Genomic DNA, 21,818 nt, shown 5'->3' on the forward strand with positions numbered 1-21,818 from the left:
CTGGGAAGGTAGCCACGGCAACAGGCAGGGAAGCACCAGCAACCCTGCCAGTACAGAGACCGTGACTAGCCCAGACCCAGCCTGCATACCTGTGCCCACTAGAATATGACCCCTGGGGACGACCCTGGGTCAAGATGGAGGTTGAGGGTGTATTGGGTACCTACCTTTTGGACACTGGTGCTTCCAGCACGATAGTCCATTCGGAGGACCCCGCAACCTCACCTCTATCAAACGGGGTGCCGTATCAACTAGTTGGGTTCACAGGTAATGAGAAGGCTGGGTTTTTCTCAGTCCCGCTTGCAGTTCGTTTAGGAGCACTCCAAACACAATGGAAGTGCGTCCTGATGAACTGGGAGCAGGTGGGAAAAGGGATCTTGGGGGCTGATTTTATCATCGCTCGCCAGATCCTAGTAGACTTGAGGAATCACTGTCTATGGGGCACAGTGGGCACGGGAGCAGAGGGAGAAGTCATGGTTATTGATAAGAAACAGGGAAAAGGGACTCTGTGTACAATGAAGCCAAAAGGGGGTTACGACCTGGAGTTTCTGGTCAGTAACACCCCAGCCGAGTACCGGGACTATGTGCAAGCAAATCTTGCAGCATTTGCCACCCATAAACACGACTGTGGGAGAGTCACAGGAGTGGAGGTTCGAATAGATGGGGATCCCATGTCGCGCCCGCAAAAGCAGTATGGCTTTCCCCGAGAGGCAGAAGCAGACTTGGAGACAGCTTTAAGCTCGCTTGTCGAGCAGGGTGTTTTGAGACCCATAGCCACCCATGTCAACTCCCCGCTTTGGCCGGTTAGGAAACCGGATAATTCTTGGAGGGCTACGGTGGATTATAGGGTGCTCAATAAAAACATCCCAGCTTGTGCCCCCACAGTAGCGGCGGTTGCGGATCTGATAGGGGAAATCCCTGCATCCGCAACCACGTTCACAGTGTTGGACATATCCAACGGGTTCTGGTCTATCCCTGTACGGAGGGAAGACCAGTACAAGTTTGCCTTCACCTTCCGGGAACAGCAGTATACATGGAGCTGCCTCCCACAGGGCTTTCATAATAGTCCCAGCATCTTTCACCAATGCATGGCGAACTGCTTAAAAGGCTTCAGCCAGCCACACCAGCTGGTCCAGTATGTGGACGACCTGTTGTTGTTCACAGACAGCAGTGAGGAACACGGCCCACTGCTGGCCGAACTGCTGGTATTACTGAAGGAAGGGGGTTTTAAAGTTAACCCCAAGAAAGCCCAGATAGGTCTAGGAGAGGTAAAATTCCTGGGCCTGACGGTAAGGGCAGGAGAAAGGGCCATTGATGAGGCTAGAAGAAAGGCAGTGCAGGAACTCCCTGTCCCTAGGGATGTGTCGGGGGTAAGGTCTTTCCTGGGAATCACTGGCTACTGTAGGGACTTCATCGAGGACTATGCAGCCACTGCCGCCCCTCTGCTCAGACTCCTACATAAGGGGGTCGAGTGGGAATGGGACAAGGACTGTGAGGCAGCATTTGTCCGTCTTAAGAGAGACCTGCAGGTAGCACCAGCCCTAGGGGCAATTGATGGGGGGGAGGAATTCTTCCTGGAGGTGGCAGCCAGTGGCGACAGCTTAAGTGCAGTGTTGCTCCAGGAGCGAAACGGTCAGCTGAGACCAGTGGTGTACTCCTCCAGGGTCCTCACGGAGGTAGAAAAGGGATACTCCAATTGTGAGAGGCACTTGCTTGCCACCCACTGGGCAGTAAAGAGAGCTCAGATCTTTACCGGAATATCCCCCATTACACTCCTCACCCATCATACCCCGACGCAGATGCTGTTGGACGGGAGGATTAAGGACGGGACAGTGAGCAGTGCTAGAATCACTCACTGGACCCTCCTCCTCTCCCAAATGACTTTAAAGGTCAAGGGCCTCTGCGAGCCCAGGCTCGCAGCAAATTTAATCTATCCAGGGCAGCCGCATCGATGCTCTGTGGAGGGAGTATGGGACATTAACTTTGGATTTCGGGCAGGGATACACCCCACAGGCCGCGAGATCTATGTTGATGGCTCCAGTTCAGTGTCCGCGGGTACAAGACTCACGGGCTGCGGAGTTTGGGATCCCAAGGCAGGGATTGCCTTGGCTCTTAAACTCCCATGCACCCTGAGCGCCCAGCAGGCGGAACTCTCGGCGGTGATGTATGTGGTCACACACCCCGAGGAATTCCCTACCCCATACACGATTTGCTCGGACAGCATGTTCACTTGCAATTCATGTATAGAGTATCTGGCGATTTGGTCACGCCGGGGGTACACCTCTGCGGATGGGAAGCCCCTTGAGACCAAGCCCCTGCTAGAAAAGATCGTGGCTGCAGTGGGAGAAACCGGGGATGTATATATCCATAAGGTAAAGGCCCACTCCAAAACTGAGCCACGGGGGGAAGGTAACCAGCAGGCAGACCTGCTGGCAAGGGAAGGTGCTCGCACAGGTCGCCCATGGGACCCATACGAGGCAGGCAGGATAGCAGCAGCAAGAAGCAAGCCAGGGACACAAGGGAGCGTAGGGGCAGCTCCGGCTCCGGACCTTAAAGTAGTCCAGATGCAGAATCCGATCCTGAAGGCTGCCTTGGCTGCTATCAAAAGGGGGGAAAAGGCAGAGGGCCCATACAATGCTGTAGATATTGCTGTGCGGGAAGGCATGTTGTTTAAAGGGGACAAATGGGTAGTGCTGCCACAACACCGGAGGGAATTCCTTCAGCTGGCCCATGAGGGTCCAGGTGCGGGACACCCTGGGCCAGAATCTACCTGGCAACGGGTAGAAAAGGCAGGGTGGTGGCCAGGCCTCCGGAAAGACGTTCGCAACTTCTGTGCGGGCTGTCTGGTTTGCGCTGCAAACAATCCAAACCCTCAGAAAAGGAAGGCGTCTATAGGACACGTCAGGCGGGTAGAGGGACCATGGCAGTCGATCCAGATCGACTACATCGGACCCCTACCGGCCGCCCAGGGAGGTTATAAATACTGCCTTGTCCTGGTGGATGTGTTTTCCAAGTGGGTGGAAGCCTTCCCTTGCCGAAAAGCTACCGCGGTGGGGACTGCAAAAATCCTGGTGAGGGAGGTGTCCTCTCGGTGGGGTCTACCTCAAATCGTGGAGTCCGACCGAGGAAGCCACTTCACCGGCCAGTGATGCAGGCCACCCTAAAGGTGCTGGGGATAAGAGCCAAATGGCATGTCGCCTACAACCCTCAGTCCTCAGGCACCGTAAAACGCCTGAACCGGACCCTAAAGGAAAGGCTGCGCAAGGAGACGGGAGACTCACCGAACAAGTGGGTGGAGGTCTTACCGTTGGTCCTCATGGGAATCCGGGCCAGTCAGTCAAAGAGCACAGGGTACTCACCCCATGAGCTGATGACGGGCCGGATCATGAGAACCCCAGTGCATGTGTTGGCGCCGGTTCTCACCGAAGGGCAGCTCCGAGAGGTGAACCGGGACCGGTTTGTCAGAAACCTGTTTGAACACCTGAAACAGATTCACTGGCAGGCTGCTAGTAACATGGGCAGACAGCATCAGAGTAACCGATTGCTGCTAGAACCCAGCAAACACCACGAATGGGAGATAGGGGACCAGGTAATGGTGAGGAACTATGCTCGGGTCGGGGTTTTTGAAGCATTATATATGGGACCATACAGCATAGTCGACAAGGCTAGCCCTATGGTCTATGCGGTTCGACTGCCTCGCCGGGTGAAGTGGTATCACATTAATCAGTGTAAATTGTTTGACCCCAAAAGAGGTAAAAAACAGAGGGGACGAGCAAGGGAAGGGAATCGGGCACTGGGGGAAGAACAGGCCCCGGTGGATTTGGAGGCTCCGGAGTAGGCAGCGGGCCCCGAAGCTCTACAGCCGGGGCTGGTTCACTGCTCCTGTAAGGCTATCCCACCACTGGGTAGAGGTTCCCAGCCCACTAACAGAAGTAGGGAGAAAGGCTCTACCATTAGCAAGGTTCAAGGGGAAGCTGAACCTCCCATGGTGGATCAGCTGGGGCTAGCCCAAGAGGTGGAGGAGATGGCACTGCAGCCCATAACGTGGGACTCTGCACCGACAGTAAGGAGGAGTAACAGAGTGCCACAGCCCAGGGCGCCGTGGTCCCCTGTTTACTTAGCCCCCCGCCCCAGACTAATACGGCGAAAGACAACAGGGAGGGTGCTCTGTTGCGCTAGCAAGGGTCTCCCACCGATCATCCGGGGCTCGGGACGGCCTTGGAGGGCAGCACAAGACTCATTTAGGGGGACCATACGAGCCCCTCAGCGGAGGACATCCTGGTCCCCAGGGTACGGTCAGCCAAGTGGTCGACGACGCCTGTACAGTGACAGGATATAGCCTGGCCACCCGGGGACGGGCGGCGGTGTATATATTTTCACTTCCTGTTTTGTTACTTTGTGTTGTGAGTATATGTGTTTAGGTAAGGCAGTGACGGTTGGGTACAGCATTTTTGTGTTTGGAACATGTTAAGTGGGCCGAGCCTGGAGAGGTCTCTCAAGGCAAGGCCATGTCCTTCTTGCCTTTCAGATGTCAACACCTCCCTACTGGCCGTTAGTGATGCTGGTATCGCTAAGGATCTGCACCGGGCACCGAGGGGACACCGAGGACTCCCTAGTTTTCGGATGCTCCGGGGGCAGAGCGCCGACAGTGACCACAGGAGAAGGGACTCCGGTGGCGGATGGCCGGGTCACCTACTCCCATGAGGAGAAATGGCCTGGGTGGTTGGGATCGAACTCCACCAAGTACTCCAACCATAAGGACTTTACCTACGGAGAGGCCTCCATCCCCTGCCCGGAGATCACTGTGGCCACTTCCAGAGTGAGAGTGACAGAAGGCAGGAAGGTATGCCTAACTTGCCGAGGGGACATACCTCTGGGACGGTGGTGGTGGCTCAGAAAGCTCAAGAGGAAAATGAGAGACCGACACTCGGACTGGGAACGTCTGGATAATGATACCTACCGAACCATCAGTGGGTCATCTGGCGGGGTCACGGTGTGCTGGGAGAAATGGTGGGCGTACGACCAAGGAATTTATTTGTGTATGTGGGGATCCACTCGCATGTGTTTAGAGGGGGTCTCCATTGCTTTTTATAGGTGGTGGCAGGATGTCGGGGATGGGGTGGTATGGGATCGCAGCGGGGAGGCGTGTGTGATCCCTAATCCCCGGGTACCAGTAAATGCCACCGAACTTGTAGTTCGGGAAAGAAAACCCCCACCCACGGCCAAGCCCACCGTCCCACACGGGTGCCCGACAACAAACAGGGGGCCGGGGAATGGTTTAGTGTTGGTCCCTACCGAGAAACTATTTTATCAGGGGGTACACTACGCAGTGGCATCAGTGGTGCTAAATCTGACAGAAGTCCGCCTACCTACGTGGTGTCCCCGGGAAACCGAGCTGTTATACCAGGCTCTGCTGCGGGAGATGTTCCGGAAGTTCTATGAACTGGACTTCGGGGATGTCAAAGTGACAGACTTGTATAAACAGTGGGATAGGGCCGAACCGGGCAGGCAGAAGCGTGGCACTTTAAATGACATTCTTACGGGGTTTAACACCGGGGCGTCTGCCATAAACAGTTTGGATAACATGCAGCTGGCCCTCCAGATAAATGGGTTAAAGAATCAGCTGCGCAAAGTCCTGGGGGATGAGAATACCGTAGTGGGATCCGCGCTCCACGAAGAGGTGGCAATGACAGTTCACTTAAAGGAGATTATTTCTCAATTGGAGGCACAGGCCAGGCCAGGATAGAAACGCCTCCGATCAAGCCGCCCAAAATGAGGTGTGCGTGCTCTATGGGGCCTGGTTGCTGGGAGAGGGACGGAGTAACCTCGAGGATCTGAGACAGGGACAGGTCCCCTCCTGGATCAGCAACCAGCACTTAGCAGCACTGCACCCTTATGATAATGTTTTGAGTCCTTGCCAACTTCGTGTAGCGTCGGAAGCCTACCCGGTACCGGTGGACTGTGGAAAGTCAAACCATACCATCATGGGTGTGGTGGTCAGGATGCCCGTGATGGGGGCGTCCCCACGACCAGCACCCCTGTACCGAGTGGAGAATGTGGGAGTCATTCGTGGAGGGGTGCATGTTCGATTCCAAGAGGTCCCACCTTATGTCACAATGTGGGAGCACACTGTGACAGGTACAGACCTCTCGGGTTGTCGGAGCAGGGGAGCACAGGTAATCCTGTGCCCCCAGCACTTGAACGCTTTTGCAAGGCCACAATGCGGGTTCAGCACTGCTGGGGCAGAGCCTATCAATTGCACAATGGAGGTAATGGCCCCTAACCATATGCCTCCACAGGTAGCATATGTAGGCGGTGGGACATATTGTGTCACCACAAGTGCCCAACGGTATGAACACGGACCGGGAAGGTGGTGTCCAATTCCGTACAGCAGCTTTTGCTTTAAACCCAGGGCAGAGGTTCAAGTGGCACACACCAGAATCGCACCCATCCCTGAACCTTCCACAATTCACCTCACGGTACAAAACAACCTCAGCCATCTACAACAATATGTCGCCCAGTTTGGCTATCCCATTGCCCCACTACCTGAGAAACTTACAGCCCTCCTCCAGGCAGTGGATTTGTCTCAAAAACATTTTTACACCATGGAGCAGAAAACTGAAATTCTAGCAGGGGAGATTGCCCAGATTAAACCCCCAGCATGGTGGGATTTGGGAATACGGGCAGACATACCTGCATGGATCCGGGTGGGATCGCATGCCTTAGTAATCGGCCAACTCCTGATTGTAGCTTATCTGCTAGTTACAAGCTGTAAGCTCAGGAGAAAAAGAAAAAGAACGCAGTTCCTCAGGCTACTACACAGCCAGGAGAGCCGTTGCTAAACACTCAAGGTGTGTAAACAAAGCTTGACCGCGACACTTAGGCGGTTTTGTTATTTCCAGGGATGACTGCGTTTTCATACATGGCTCCTGGGGAGTTTGCAGGGCAGGTTTTTTTGTTATACGTTTGAGACTGAAATGAGACTCAATGTACAATTACTGCTGTAACCTTAAGTACATATATGTATGTTGCTGTCGTGTATTGTAACCTGTTGGATTTCTGTGTTTAGTACAGCGTTAAAAGGAATTACGATATATATTGACGGGATCAGTTTAGAGTTAAACTGGGGAAAGTTGGGCAATTTGGGAGACCTAGGGTTTTCTCACCACCCTGAACTTTGACACACTCGAGTGGTGTCTGACTGTGTCAGATGGGGGATTATGTAGGGGAAGACGAAAACCCCCTCATTTTACCCAGAAGGAAAAGGGCTGTGGGATCAGTCTATGCTGTGAATTGAAACCGATGGAAGGAAAACTTTGGAACACAAATGGAGACCCCCCCCCCCTCAGTGTTTGGACTCATAGGAAAGGGAATTTAATTTGGAACTATCTACCAGAAAGTTTGAAATCCTAAAGTACACATGGAAGAAACTATGAACTTTAATCGAATTTGGGATTTTTTTAAAGGTCTGCAAGAAAAGGGGTGGAGTCAATATCAAAAGGGCCAGTTTGGACATTGGAACTAATCAAATTGTCTGGGAACTGTATACCCTCGAAACTTACCCCTTGAAAACATTAGCATTTAAACAATGCCACATACATATTCCAACACCTTTTTCATCAGGCATAGAAATATCTGGCTCAGGCCAGACTAGCACAATGGCTACAGGAGGCCAATGCAATCAACACCCACTCAAACCTTGAGTAGGTTAAGATCAGTGGGGAAAAAAACCTAAAAACCTCAAACTGTTGCATTTTTCAAAATCAAAAGTCCACCAATGAGAAGAATCGACTTCAGCAGGAGAGGCGGACTGGATAATCTGGCTATAAAAAAAAGGGTTTCTGACGTAGTGAGAGAGAGGAGTGATGATTTTCCCTGCCCTCGTGATTCAACAACCACAAGCCTCTCGACACTGAAGGAAAACCAGTGTCCGAAGACACCGAAGATAGAAGAAACAAACCACCCGACTGCGGAAGGCACAGTAGTGAGTATAACCTCTGGTCCCCAGAACTCCCAACTCAGTTAGGCCAGGAAAGGTGGGAGGTTGGGCATTGTACTGCTAAACTGGTGTAAAGATTTTCGTTGTGTCCGTTTAGTGGGATTTAGGGGGATTGTTTTGTTGGTGTATTGCTGTTTGTTGAGTTACACCTTGCCAAATAAATTGGAAGCCTAAAGTTCCTCTTGGAATCACCTTGTCTCAGTTCTATTGTATTACATCTCCTGATCGTGAGTCTTATGTCAGAACCGTGTAAGGGAAGCTAGGAGCGCCTCGAAAATGCTCAACTGTGTGTCACAGGCTAGGGAAGAAGGGGTTAGGAGTGTTTGACACTCACAGGTGCCTCACAGGCTAGGCATAAGCTGTGGGGACGCACGAGTCTCAAAACCCCCTTCATAAGCTGTGGACACAGTCTCTCCAGGAGTGCTCTTGCAGCACTCAGGGTACCTCACAGGCCAGGCATAAGCTGTGAGGGCAGAAGCCCAGAGAGAGACACCCAAGGCACAACAACAACCCTGTGAAAACCCCTTACAATAACATTCAGAGACACTCCCTTATCTACATCATTGGTGAGCATCTCAAACAAACCTCGATTTAACAGAACCATGCTGGCTCTCCGATTAGCTCGCTTGTTCAAGTACAGAATCCAGCAACATCGCCACAACATACGTTAAACTGACAGGCCTGTCATTAGCTGGCTTCTTCCTCCCACCCTCCTTAAATATTGCAGTGACATTAGCAAATTTCCAATCAATGAAAAGTCCCCAATCAAGAGAGCTTTGAAAGATTATAACCAACACTTGTCATTTCCTCACCTACTTGCCCTTGAGGCGGTGCAACAAAGGCTCACTAGATTGATTCCTGGGGTGAGAGGGCTGTCCTAACGTAAGGTGCGATGGAGTAGAATGGGCCTATAATCTCTCGAGTTTAGAAGAATGAGAGGTGATCTCATTTGAAACATACGACTCGGAGTTGGACTGACCGGGTAGATGCAGAGAGGATGTTTCCCCTGGCTAGGGAGTCTAGAACCAGGGGTCATAGTCTCAGAATAAGGGGTCAACTATTTAGGACCGAGATGAGGAGAAATTTCTTCACTCAGAGGGTGGTGAATCTGTGGAATTCTCTATCGTAAAGGGCTGTGGATGCTGAATCGTTGAGAGTATATTCAAGGCTGAGATCGATAGATTTTTGGACTCTAGCGGAATCAGGATATGGTTGGTCATAGTGCAAGAAAGTAGAGCTGAGGTCAAAGATCAGCCATGGGGCAGGCTTGAGGGGCCGTAGGGCCTACTCCTGCTCCAAATTCTCATGTTCTACTTGTTTTAATACCCTGGTATATTAACCATCAGGTCCTGGAACCCATTACACACATGACTCCTTCATCAAATCCAGTGGACCATTACAGCACCCTCTCCCTCACCAGGGCCCATTACAGCTCACCTCTCCTTCACCAGGGCCCATTACAGCTCACCACTCCTTCACCAGGGTCCATTACAGCTCACCACTCCTTCACCAGGGCCCATTACAGCTCACCTCTCCTTCACCAGGGCCCATTACAGCTCACCTCTCCTTCACCAGGGCCCATTACAGCTCACCTCTCCTTCACCAGGGCCCATTACAGCTCACCTCTCCTTCACCAGGGCCCATTACAGCTCACCTCTCCTTCACCAGGGCCCATTACAGCTCACCTCTCCTTCACCAGGGCCCATTATAACTCACCTCTGTTCATGACAGTTTAATGATCAATGTACCTGGACCGAGTCTCTTTAGAGCGCCACTGTTTTTAGCCTTTCACCATTTAGAAAGTACCATGTTTTCTCCTTTTTAGGTCCAAAGTGAATGACCTCACATTTGCTAGATTGAAATCCAGTGAAGGATATGAGCCAAAGGTGGGTATATGGAGTTAGGTCGCTAATCAGCCATAATCTCATTGAATGTCAGAACAGGCTCGAGGCGCCAAATGGCCGCCTCCTGTTATGTTCGCTGTCCACTACTTTAATCCGCTCTTCAAGAAATTCTATCAGGTTTGTCAGGCATGATCTACCTTTTACAAATTCACGCTGGCTCTCTGATTAGCTGAAAACGTTCAAGGTGTTCAGTCACCCCTTCGTTAATTTGAGACTCCAGGACCCCATTACAGCACATTACTCCTTCACTGACCCTATTACAGCTCACCTCTCCTTCACCAGACCCCATTACACAGCTCACCTCTCCTTCACCAGGGCCCATTACACAGCTCAACTCTCCCTCACCAGGGCCCATTACACAGCTCAACTCTCCCTCACCAGGGCCCATTACAGCACACCTCTCCTTCACCAGGGCCCATTACAGCTCACCTCTCCTTCACCAGGGCCCATTACAGCTCACCTCTCCTTCACCAGGGCCCATTACAGCACACCTCTCCTTCACCAGGGCCCATTACACACCTCTCCTTCACCAGGGCCCATTACACACACCTCTCCCTCACCAGGGCCCATTACAGCTCGCCTCTCCTTCACCTGTGGCCCTTGGCAGACTGGGATTTTGTAATGCTCCCTCTGCAGCAGGAGGTTGGAAAGAAATGATATTAGGCACGCAGATCCGCTAGCAAGCAAAAGGCCCCCACTACCAGTTACGTTCCCCTGGCTGTGGACAGTGGGCACCTGGCAGCTCAAAATCGAGCTGCCCGCAAGGGGAATCACAGGCACAGACCTGCACCCTTTTCTCTCTCACTTCTGGAGAGCACTCCCAGGAGTGGATGTGGATCGAGGCTCTGGTTGTGTTATAATATCTACAGATACACGTCAGAAAATATCGGAGTTTTTGCTGTGCACTGGGAAATGCCCGCCCGCTTTCCAGCAGCAGGAGGTTAGAATGTTGCAGCAGTCGGGATAAATGTGTTGACTAGTGGCCATCGTCGTGATTTTAATGTATGGCCAAAGCATCTGAAAGCAAGATATTAAACTGGAGTTTGGGCAGGACACTGCTGTTCTCTACTTACCAAAGCAATCCACAGCACCAAATACTCGTTTATAAAACTGTTGAAGTATTGGTCGAGGAAGAGGAGCCCTGGGCCAACAAAGGCTGTGTCCTGTAAATGCATCTCACTCTTTGTCATATGAGCCACCTGAAATCAGGAGAGAATTTGTTCACTGCACTTGGAATAACATTCGCTGGTTCAAAAATCAGATTAGATTAGTACACACTGTGCATTATATAGCACCTTTCGTACTCGGGATGTCCGCTGGGATTGCTGCGGTGCGAAATGGAAGGGTGCAGGTCTGTGCCTGTGATTCCCCTCACGAAACGTCCCAAAGCACTTTACAGCCAATGAAGTACTTTTGAAGTGTAGTCACTGGTGTAAAATGGGAAACGCAGCAGCCAATTTGCAAACAGCAAGATCCCAGGCACAGCAATGTGATAATGGCCAGATCATTTGTTTTAGTGATGCTGGCTGAGGGATAAATATTGGCCAGGACACCGGGGAGAACTCCCCTGCTCTTCAAGATAATGCCATGGGATCGTTTCCATCCACCCGAGAGAGCAGATAGGCCCTCGGTTTTAACGTCTCATCCGAAAGATGGCACCTCAGACAGTGCAGCGCTCCCTCAGCACTGCACTGGAAGTGTTGGTCTAGGTTGTATTCCAAGTCTCTGGGACTTGAACCCACGACCTTCTGACTCAGAGGCGAGTGTGCTACCCACTGAGTACCAGCGGAACATCCAATATAGGGGCCAAACCAGGCTTAAAATACAATTTGCATCAAAAGATTGCTCGTTAAATAATCACAACTATCGCGGGAACCTATTATTGTGACCAATTTTTAAACGAGATTTGAAGTGGCAAAGTCAAGGTTTTAATGAGGATATCTTAACTGCACAACAGCCTCTAGAGGGCATGATCTTAGAATAAGGGGCCGCCCATTTAAAACTGAGATGAGGAGAAATTTCTTCTGAAGGTTGTAAATCTATGGAATTCACTGCCTCAGAGAGCTGTGGAAGCTGGGATATTGAATAAATTTAAGACAGAAATAGACAAGTTTCTTAAACGATAAGGGAATAAGGGGTTATGGGGAGCGGGCAGGAAAGTGGAGCTGAGTCCATGATCAGATCAGCCATGATCTTATTGAATGGCGGAGCAGGCTCGAGGGGCCATATGGCCTACTCCTGCTCCTATTTCTTATGTGACACTATATCAGAGGCTTTCTGCCTTAAGGCTTTTCAGCATTTACTTGGGATGGCACACTCTGAAGGTCAGAGTGTTTAGTCAGACTTGTTGCCCGTACTGAGGGGTCAGGGGTTATGTGGGTGGAGAGAGGCAGCTGCCCACAATATGCGACACGTACCACTAATTTATTGGTTATTTTTGCAGACACAAAGCCAAAAGCGAGTATGTAGAGGCAGGGGTTATTCTCAAAGAGCCGGCTGGTGGATTTCTTGTAGATCATCAATGCCAGTGTTATAACTGCCCCTATGTGCAGGAATGGTGACAGCACACTTGTACCCTGTGAAACACAATGATACATGTGGTTAACTCCGTGTCAGTCCCCACAATACAATCACTTGTGCACAGAGCGGATACCAGCGCTCACTGCACACGGTGTGTTCCAGTCAGACGCCCCGCTCACTATATCCAGACTGCCCGGGGACACCGCACTGGGGTACCCCCCCACCTCCCCCTGGGACACCATCCTGGGGCTGTGTCTCCCTTTCTTTCCCTGCCCCCCGTCCCTTTCAGGAGCTGATGCAAATACTTGAAGCTTGTACACAAGAGCACTGGGAATATTACACATCAGAATCAGCTTGAAGGTGTGTCTGATCTTGCTTTCTGGTTAATATCTCTCTCCCACTCTTCTCCCTTTTCCTGCTCTCTCCACCTCTCTCCCCCCGTCTCTGTCTCTGTCTCTGTCGATCACTTTCTTTCAGATACCTCACCGATCTCTTAATTAGCTCATTCCTATCACCACCACCCAATAAACACAGTCCTTCCCTGACACAATTTTAACTGGCACAGGCCAGCTAAACTTCACCATCTCCCCATGGCTTGGACAAGCCGCTGGATAATAGTGTAATACAGGAGGGGCGAGCTAAATCTGAGAGTTTAACGTTAAGCAGATGAAGCTGGAGCTCAAACATCCCGCATCCGCAGGACCTCCCCTCCCCCAGACCGAACAACCCGACCTCCCCTCCCCCAGACCGAACAACCCGACCTCCCCTCCCCCAGACCGAACAACCCCACCACCCCACCCCAGACCAACCAACCCCCCCGCCCCCCCTCTCCCAGTCCGACCCTCGACCCCACCTCCCCTCCCACCCCACCTCCCTTTCCCCCCTCCAGTGCTGACGCTTTGTCACTTACTGCTATGGTGGAACCATTCTTGCCGACACCGCCGGTGAAGATGACAGTGAAGTAGTTGGTGCAGGAGAAGATGGCGCCCGCTACCACAAAGAGAGCCGGCACAATTTTAACTTGAATTTCCAAAACGGGGATCTTTACAGGGTAAAGAGAGAACATGAGAATGGCAGGAATCAGCGGTAACTCACTGTTCAAAGAGCACAAGACAAGTATGGTGAGAAGGCCAATCAGATCATCGCAAAGATCCAACAGTCCGTGTCCCCCATTGCAGCATGCACTCTGTTAAACAATTCCAGGGTTTGTGCCCTCACTACGGAGTTTATTCCATACACTGACCACTTTCTTTGCATGAACAATTTCCTGATATCAGCCCTAAAATTTGAACCAGTGTCCCCTTGGCCAACTCTCAATTTAATTTTCCGTAATATTCCAAGTTAGCTTTTGCTATACCCATTGCTCCCTCTACAAGAGCACAACTTTCTCCAGTTTTACCCCAAGCAGTCCTGTGCATGCACACCCCTCCATGCGGGAGCTATTTGAATCTTAGAAAACCTAATGAAAAACTTATATTCCGCCTCACAAGGGTGCAAGGTTGCACATTGCAGTGCGTGAAGCAAGTCTTTGGTCGATGAATGAAGATGGCCCTAAAAGGTCATATGTCTCTAGGCATCCTCCACACGCCATTGGATAATGATGAGGTAAGGGTGTTAGAAAATGGACACAGGCTCCTATAGAAGAAACAGTCCAGCAGCCAACCCATACCTGCCAAAATGTGTTAATCAAACAATAGTGTCTGACGGGGGAACATGGGCTATTTCCAGTTCTAACCTTCAATTGACACCTGTTTCAAAGATGTAACCAGACTGAATGGCCCTCAACCAAGCCAAACAGTCCCTCACTGGGAGTGCGGATAAAGAGCTCAAACCACTGGCACTGTCCCAGCCACAATTTTGGGGCCCAGGATGACCAAGATGTGGAGCTGGCTTTGTGCTCATAGAATCAGACACATTTACGGTCCGTAGCTTTGCAGTTTACGCAATTCGACTGCACATCCAATACGTTTTAAATGCTGTGAGGGTTTGTGCCTCTACCGCCCGTACAGGCAGTGAGTTCCAGACCCCCACCACCCTCTGGATGAAGAAAGGTTTCCTCATCTCTCCTCTAATCCTTCAACCAATTACTTTAAAGCTTTGCCCCCTGGGTATTGATCCCTCTGCTGGGGGAAATAGGCCCTTCCTATCCACTCGACCCAAGACCCTCATAATTTTATACATCTCAATTAAATCTCCACTCAGCCTCCTCCGTTCCAACAAAAACAACCCCAGTCTAGCCAATCTTTCTTCATAGTTAAAACTCTCTAGTCCTGACAATTCTCATAAATCTCTGTACCCGCACCAGTCCAATCACATCTTTTCTGTAATGTGGTAACCAGAACTGCACGCAGTACTCTAGCTGTGGCCAAACTAGTGTTTTGTACAGTTCAAGCACAACTTCTCTGCGTTTATATTCCATGCCTCAGCCAATACAGCAAGCTATCCAGTATGCCTTTTTAACCACCTCGGCCTGTCCTGCTCTCTTCAGGGATTTGTGGATATGCACTCCAAGATCCCTCTGTTCCTCTACACTTCTCAGGATCCTACCATATATTGTGTATTCCCTTGCCTTGTTAGCCCTCCCCAAATGCATTATCTCACACTTCTCCGGATTGAATTCCATTTGCCACTGTTCTGCCCACCTGATCAGTTCATTGATATCTTCCTGCAGTCTACAGCTTTCTTTCCTATCAACCACATGGCCAATTTTTGATACCACAAAAAGCAGGGAACCTAGTACTGAGCCCTGTGGAACGCTACTGGAAATACTCGACCATTACCCTTTGCTTCCTGCCTGAGCCAATTTTGGATCCAACTTGCCACTTTCCCTTTTACTTTTTTGACCAACCTGCCATGTAGGGCCTTGTCAAAAGCCTTGCTATAATCCATGTAGACTGCATCAAATGCACTACACTCATTGTCACCACCTCAAAAAATTCAATCAAGTTAGTCAGATATGACCTTCCCCTAACTAATGCATGCCGACTGTCCTTGATTAATCCGTGCCGTTCTAAATGAAGATTTATCCTGTCCCCTTTTAAACAACGGGACATGGTTAGCAGTCCTCCAGTCCTCCGGCACCACACCTGCAGCCAGAGGGGATTGGAAAATGATGGTCACGCCTCTGCTCATTCCTCCCTTGCCTCTCAACAACTTGGGACACATTTCATCCAGGCCTGGCGATTTATCTACTTTCAAAGATGCTAAACCCCTTAATATTGTCTCTCTTTATCCCATCTAACATTTCACAATCTTCCTCCTTACCTACAATGTCAGCATCATCCCTCTTTTCTGCGAAGTCTTTCGCCTTCACACTCTTCCTTAGTACTCTTGCTCTTTATGTATTTATAAAACAGCTTTGGGTTTTCCTTAGTTATACTTGCTAGTATTTTTTCATGCCCTCTCTATTTTCCTAATTTCCTTTTTAATGTCACTCCTTCACTTTCTATACTCTCGGCTTTCTCTAGTACTGAGCCCTCGGTATCTGACAAAATCTTTTTTTTTCTTTATCCGACCCTATATGCTCCTTGACATCCAGGAGGCTCTAGATTTGTTAGTCCCACCCTTTTTCTTTAAGGGAACCCTCACGATCGCCTTCTTGAATGCCTCCCACTGCTCTGACACTGAATTACCTTCAAGTAGCTGTTTCCAGTCCACTTTTGCTCATCTCAGCTTAGTAAAATTGGCCTTTCCCCAACCAAGAACTTTTACACCTGGTCAATCTTTGTCCATTTCCATAACTATGCTAAATCTAACTGAATTCTGATTACGAACGTCAAAATGCTCTCCCTCTTCCCACCTGCCCAGGTTCATTCCCTAAAACTAAATCCAGGACTGGCCCCTCTCTTGTTGGGGTTGTTATGCACTGGCTAAAAAGGTTTTCCGGAATATATTTTAACAATCCCTCTATTCCTTGACACTAATTCTATGCCAGTTAATATTCAGGCAGTGCTATCCAGATAGCTGAATGCTCTGCAGCATGCAATCAATGCTGCAACTCATGAGGCTGTCAACATCCATATCAGCCCACAGTATACTGCAGAGCAGCGGTGAGGGTGAGGGTGAGGCAGCCACGGGGGCCCAAAAAGGTGACAGAGACATAAAAACAGGAGGGGGGGGGGGGGGCGAAGAGAGGGAGTAAAGAGGGTGCAGCAAGAGAAACACACACGCGGAGCGAGAGAAAGAAAGACAGCAACAGAGACTCCACCCTTTGCCCTAGCCACTGTTTGAGGCTGAAGCAGATATCGTGGAGCTGCCTGTGAAAGACACTGCATAGTGACAAACTTTAGTACAGTCCAATCAGGAGGCCTATGGAAGAAAGCGGGACTGTACGGAGTTGGAATATTTCTAACAGACCAGGATGGTGGGACCGACCGACCTAAGCCATGATGCCCTCATTGTTGAATAGTCTACAAACATTCCACCGTCAGAGGCTCACACATGTAATAACCACCAGGTGGTTGCCCCCCAATACAATGTCCGGCACACGTACAACCATCTCACCTTGAGGAGGAGGGGACTTGGATAAAGGCTTCTCGCCAGGAGCACAGCGTCCTGCAAATGGGGAAAGTGAATCTCCAACCGCAAAAACAAACCCGCTTCAGCTGCCCGGCCCCAAGCTCTGGAAAACCCTCCCTAAAGCTCACCGCCTCTCCTTAAAACCTACGTCTTTGACTGAGCTTTGGTCACATGTCCTTTTGTGGCTCGGTGGCAAGTTTTGCTCCTGTGAAATGCCCGGGGACATTAAAGGTGCTATATAAATGCAAATTGTTGTTGTCATTCTCAGACTTGCAAAGCTGGAGAAGTTGTGCTGGAGAAGGGGACAGTGTGCGTGGGAGCGTTTAATCCTGCAGCACTCGGTATCACCACCATTTCTAGTGCTACCTTAGTCAGGGACATATTGAAGCCAATTGTTTCACACTGCTAATCCAGGCCCACACTTGGCTGACTTTCACCCTCTTCTAATGGGCTTGGCACAGCGAGGTTAGCAAAGCATCTTTGACCTTAACAGGTTGAGTGGCCTTTGGTTCCTTCAAGTAAAGCAAGTGAGTTTTCTAATCTCGGCTCGCTGAACCTTTGGATGGGAATCCCAGCCAGATCACAGATCCACCTGGACTCTGATTGACCTGCAAACTATCTTGGCTTGCCCACTTCCTCGCAACAGGCACCAGAGGCGCGAGGACTGCGTTTTGCCAGTCGGAGAGCACACAGTGCTTAAAATAAATCACAAATCACTGCTGCATCTAACAGAACCCGGGGCATAGGCCTTAAATAAAAACGACAAAATGCAACTGGACGAGTGCCACATACTCGACCAGGAATCTGGAGGCAGGTTTCCATGCATTAGTGAAAGGACGGCAGCAAACCAGGTTGCAATCGCCACATCTTCTCAACCTGCAGCTCTGTGTCCCATTGCATTCTCCCCAAGAGACAGAGTGCAGAGCAGGTCAATGTCTGCCCCAGCCAGGCCTCTCCGACCCCCCCACCCCGCCGTTTGCTCCCGTCCTTTCTCCAGGTAAACAGGGAGCAGAATTCAGGTTTTCGATTAATTACCATTGATTCCCAAAATGCAGTTCCTCCACTCGCGGCCAATAAAAACAGGACTATTATGAAGATTTGCACTTCAGTCACATCAATTCTGATTGGGTGAGAAAAGCAGAAATCAGTATTAGAGCCATTCATTGGTAGTGAGGCCATCCCAAGCAAAGCAACTGTAACTCTATCATGCACCAAGCCAACGGAGTAATGCGCTCCATTAGACCCCCTCCTCACTGTCTCCAATGCTTAATTTTCTGAAGGCACCAGTCGCAATTCATCAGCCTGAAGTCCCTTCGACCTCGAGGTGCCCCGGCCCCCAAAAGAGGGGATCCACACCGCTAATTGATATCTGCTTGGGGTAGCGAGAGGGTCATTGTAATTGGTCTGAGTGGCCAGAGGCTGGGAGAGATTGCTGGGGGGAGGGGGCAGTGGTTCCTGCTCCTGAACACCATCCAGCTGTTTCCACTGAGCGTGTGTGGCTGGTAGTGGAGGAGTGGAAGGTTAACTCGAGCTGAGTTAATGCTCACCCCATGGTGAAGAATGGTTGTTTGAGCAGGGCACCAGGGGTTGCTGGAGGCTGTGGAACAGTCAACGCCCCAGCAAGGAGCTCAACACCTCCAGCACAAGGGGAAGGGAGACAGTCATTAAATACAACACCTTCTGCCATGGCTGTTGCTAGTTTAAAAGGCATCTTTGTACCCTATCAAAACCCTCCCCCATCCCTCCACACAGCTCAGGAGCCCTGGGAATTTAAGGTGGTGCCTCACATCATCTTGTCAGCTTTTAAGAATTTGGACGCAGTGCTGCTTGAATGGAAACCATGTGTTCCTGCACTGCAGACCTGTGAAGGGTTAATTATCGATGGGGAGCAGCCATGCGATGGGAAGCTGGGGGTGAGGGTAAAGGACGCTACTGATTGGTTAGGACAGCAGAGTTACTGATTGGTTATGGTGCGTGATAGAGCAGCTGTTCAATTTGCTAGAGTCAACATGCAGTCGCCCAGAAGGTTGGTGTTTACCGGAATATTCCACAGTGAAGGCCCCACAATCACTGTCATAACTTGTGCAACTACAATACAGAGCTGAGCTTCGGTGATATCGAATCTATCAGTCAGAAAATAATCGTAAAACAATGAAACATCTTCAACAAGACACAAACAGTGCGAGTAGCAAACAAACCTACTCCTATTTCTTATGCTTTTATGTTCTTAAGCCCTGTCAGAGTAACCCCATTCAATGGAATGGAAACAGGCTGCAAGACAATGCAGCTCGCTTCCCCCTCACTGAGGGTGCCAGGTCACTGAGCCAGTGGTGACTGCAGCAAGTGGTTTCATTAAAGGCCGAGTCCAAAACAATGGCGGTGGGATTTAAATTTGGGCTGTGTAATAACAAGCGTGCATCAGACCACAGGAGTCTGGACTGAAGCTGGTGAGTGTTTGAACACCACTGACCCCCTAAAGATCAGCGAGCAATCGCTTTTAATGTACCTGCACCAGGAGATAAAAAACAAGTTAGAGGCACAATGTGAATTCAGGGAGCTGGCATGTGGATGAGTGTGAGTGTGAGTGTGAGTGTGTGTGAGAGTGTGAGTGTGTGTGAGAGTGAGTATTTCACTGACTCCCTGGTGCCCATGTAATACTCACATCCCGAAGCGCAGTGTCCCGGAGACGTACGTCTGCCAGTGCGCACAGTAGAACATGAAGACTCCGGCAAAGCAGCAGAAGAACATCCAGTCCGGGTTGGTGCCCAGCTGCACAGCGATGCAGATCCCCAGAACCACGAAGACTGCGGAACACAAATGGGCACGGCATTTACTCTCCGGGTACAGCGCACAAAACAATCCCGTTAGCACCCCAACTCTGGGTCTCAAACAGACCAATCACAGTCAGAGATGGTCAACTCCAGCACAAGCCCCCCCCCCCCCCCCCCCACCCCCTCAGTCACTGCAGCACCTGGGACAGTTCTGTGGAGGAGCGTCAATATCTGGCATTAAGCCAGGCCCACCAGCCTGTCTGGAAGCAGTGAGGGGGAGTTCCCACCACACCTTCCAGCGTATCATCTCTCTATTCAAGTCAGCCACTGGGAGATGACAATGGATGGCGAGGATTCTCCCTCCCTCCTCCTCCCCCCACCCCCCCCCCCAACCCAACCCAACCCCAACCCCAACAGGCTGTTCCCACAGGCAGAGGCCATGGGTCAGCCCCCCCTCCACTTCCTTTCCTCGGGATTTCCAACAATTGGGCGGAGAGCTCATTTACCACACACTTCGAATAAAGACCAGTGGCATTTCTGGCCGCATGCTGGAGTTCAAAGTCCAGAGTGGATAGTGCCAGCCTCGCCACTCCTCGCACTGCTGCTGTGCCCGTTGTCACATGGTACCAGAGCCGAAGCCTAGACCTGCAGCAACAGGGGGACATGGAGCATGACATTCAATAGTGGATCTACACAGCTCACGGAGCAGGAGCTGGACTAACATGTCCCCGCGCACCCCCCTCCCCAACTATCTCAGGCCTGCAACCAATCAGGCTTCACGTCCCACAGCACCAGGAAATCCCCCTCAGAGCCCCGATAACAGTGACACCACCTGCTAGCACATCGTCCTCATCGCCTCCACTGCTGTGTAGGTAAATCCTCCCTCAGATACTGGGAGCCTGAAATAACCCCAGGCCCCAACCTCCCTCCCAGGGGGACATCTCCACCCCCCACCCCCCCGTCACTCCCAGGGCAACAGCTCCCACCCAGCCACCAACCCCCCCTCCCCCTCCCCCCCCCCCACCCCCAACTGTGAGGGACAGCTTTGCCCCCAGCTCCCCTTTCCTCCCATCACCGCCCGAGGGACAGCTCCGGCCACCCCACCCCCCCCCCCCACCGCCCCTCCCAGGGGGGCAAGCTCCCACGCCCCCCCTCCCGTCACTCCAAGTGGATCAGCTTTGAAACAGGCAGCCTGAGCAATGTCTAGTGAGCGAAATGGCAAATGGAAGTCCACCTCTTCCCCCATAACTCTGGCCCTGGGGATTGGCGCCTGGTCTTTCTCTGCTCTGCCTCCAGCACTCTAATCTCTCTCTCGTGGCTTGGTGACCAGAACTGGGCACAGGGCTCAAGGTGGGTCTGACCAGAGTTTTTTATAGTGTGATCAGGACTTCCTCCAACTTCTATTCTACTGCTTTGGTTTATATTGGTGAACACACTAATGACCATGATTGGGCTTAGTGACCAGAGTCTGGGAGCCCCAGGTCTTTCACCTTCAGCCCTGGCCATTTCAGCACCATTCACAGAGTACCAGCACTGCCGATCTTTCCTCCCCATGTCCAACACTTTGTTCGTTGGAATTAAATTTCACCTCCCACAGCTCTGCCAACGTAGATATTTTCATCGACTCGCTCTGTAATTTCTGAGTTGCGCTTCTGATCTCACTGCCCCTCCTAGTTTGGTGTAATCTGTCATTTTGACCATTTTAATCTTGGGTTTCAGAAGCAAAGTTATTGATATAAATTAGAAACATCAGTGGGCCCAACACCAATCACTGAGGTATGCCAGTCAGCACCCTCCCGGTCCCGGACACAACCAGAGAGGTCTTTAACATTATGAAAGGGTCATAGGGTAAGCATAGAGATGAGGTTTCCACTTACAGGACAGTCCAAAACTAGGGGCCATAAATATAAGATAGTCACGAATAAATCCAGGTAGGCACTCAGGAAAAACTTCTTTACCCAGAGAATGTGGAACTCGCTATCACAGGCAGTGGTTGAGAAGAATACCACAGATGCATTTAAGGAGAAGTTACATAAACACACATGGGTGAAAGGAATAGGTGGCTATGCTGATTGAATGAGATGAAGTAGGGTGGGAGGAGGCTCGTGT

The 21,818-nt window shown here is 50.8% G+C and overlaps 1 protein-coding gene across 2 annotated transcripts in view; it reads right to left on the minus strand.

The window, feature by feature from the left end:
* LOC139227759 (choline/ethanolaminephosphotransferase 1-like) overlaps window positions 1-21,818 on the minus strand; it is a 48,888-nt gene that overhangs the window by 9,570 nt on the left and 17,500 nt on the right. Inside the window, exons 3-7 of one of the 2 annotated variants that reach the window (XM_070858763.1) lie at window positions 19,601-19,742; window positions 17,974-18,058; window positions 13,331-13,462; window positions 12,318-12,476; window positions 10,974-11,099 (exon numbers count right to left, since the gene is read on the minus strand). In XM_070858763.1, the coding sequence (XP_070714864.1) occupies window positions 10,974-11,099; window positions 12,318-12,476; window positions 13,331-13,462; window positions 17,974-18,058; window positions 19,601-19,742 (644 nt within the window). Of the gene's footprint in view, window positions 1-10,973; window positions 11,100-12,317; window positions 12,477-13,330; window positions 13,463-17,973; window positions 18,059-18,976; window positions 19,062-19,600; window positions 19,743-21,818 lie in introns of both variants that reach the window. The other variant, XM_070858764.1, reaches the window with a different exon arrangement.

The sequence above is a fragment of the Pristiophorus japonicus genome, chromosome 17 (assembly GCF_044704955.1).
Source record: "Pristiophorus japonicus isolate sPriJap1 chromosome 17, sPriJap1.hap1, whole genome shotgun sequence".
NCBI lineage: Eukaryota > Metazoa > Chordata > Chondrichthyes > Pristiophoridae > Pristiophorus > Pristiophorus japonicus.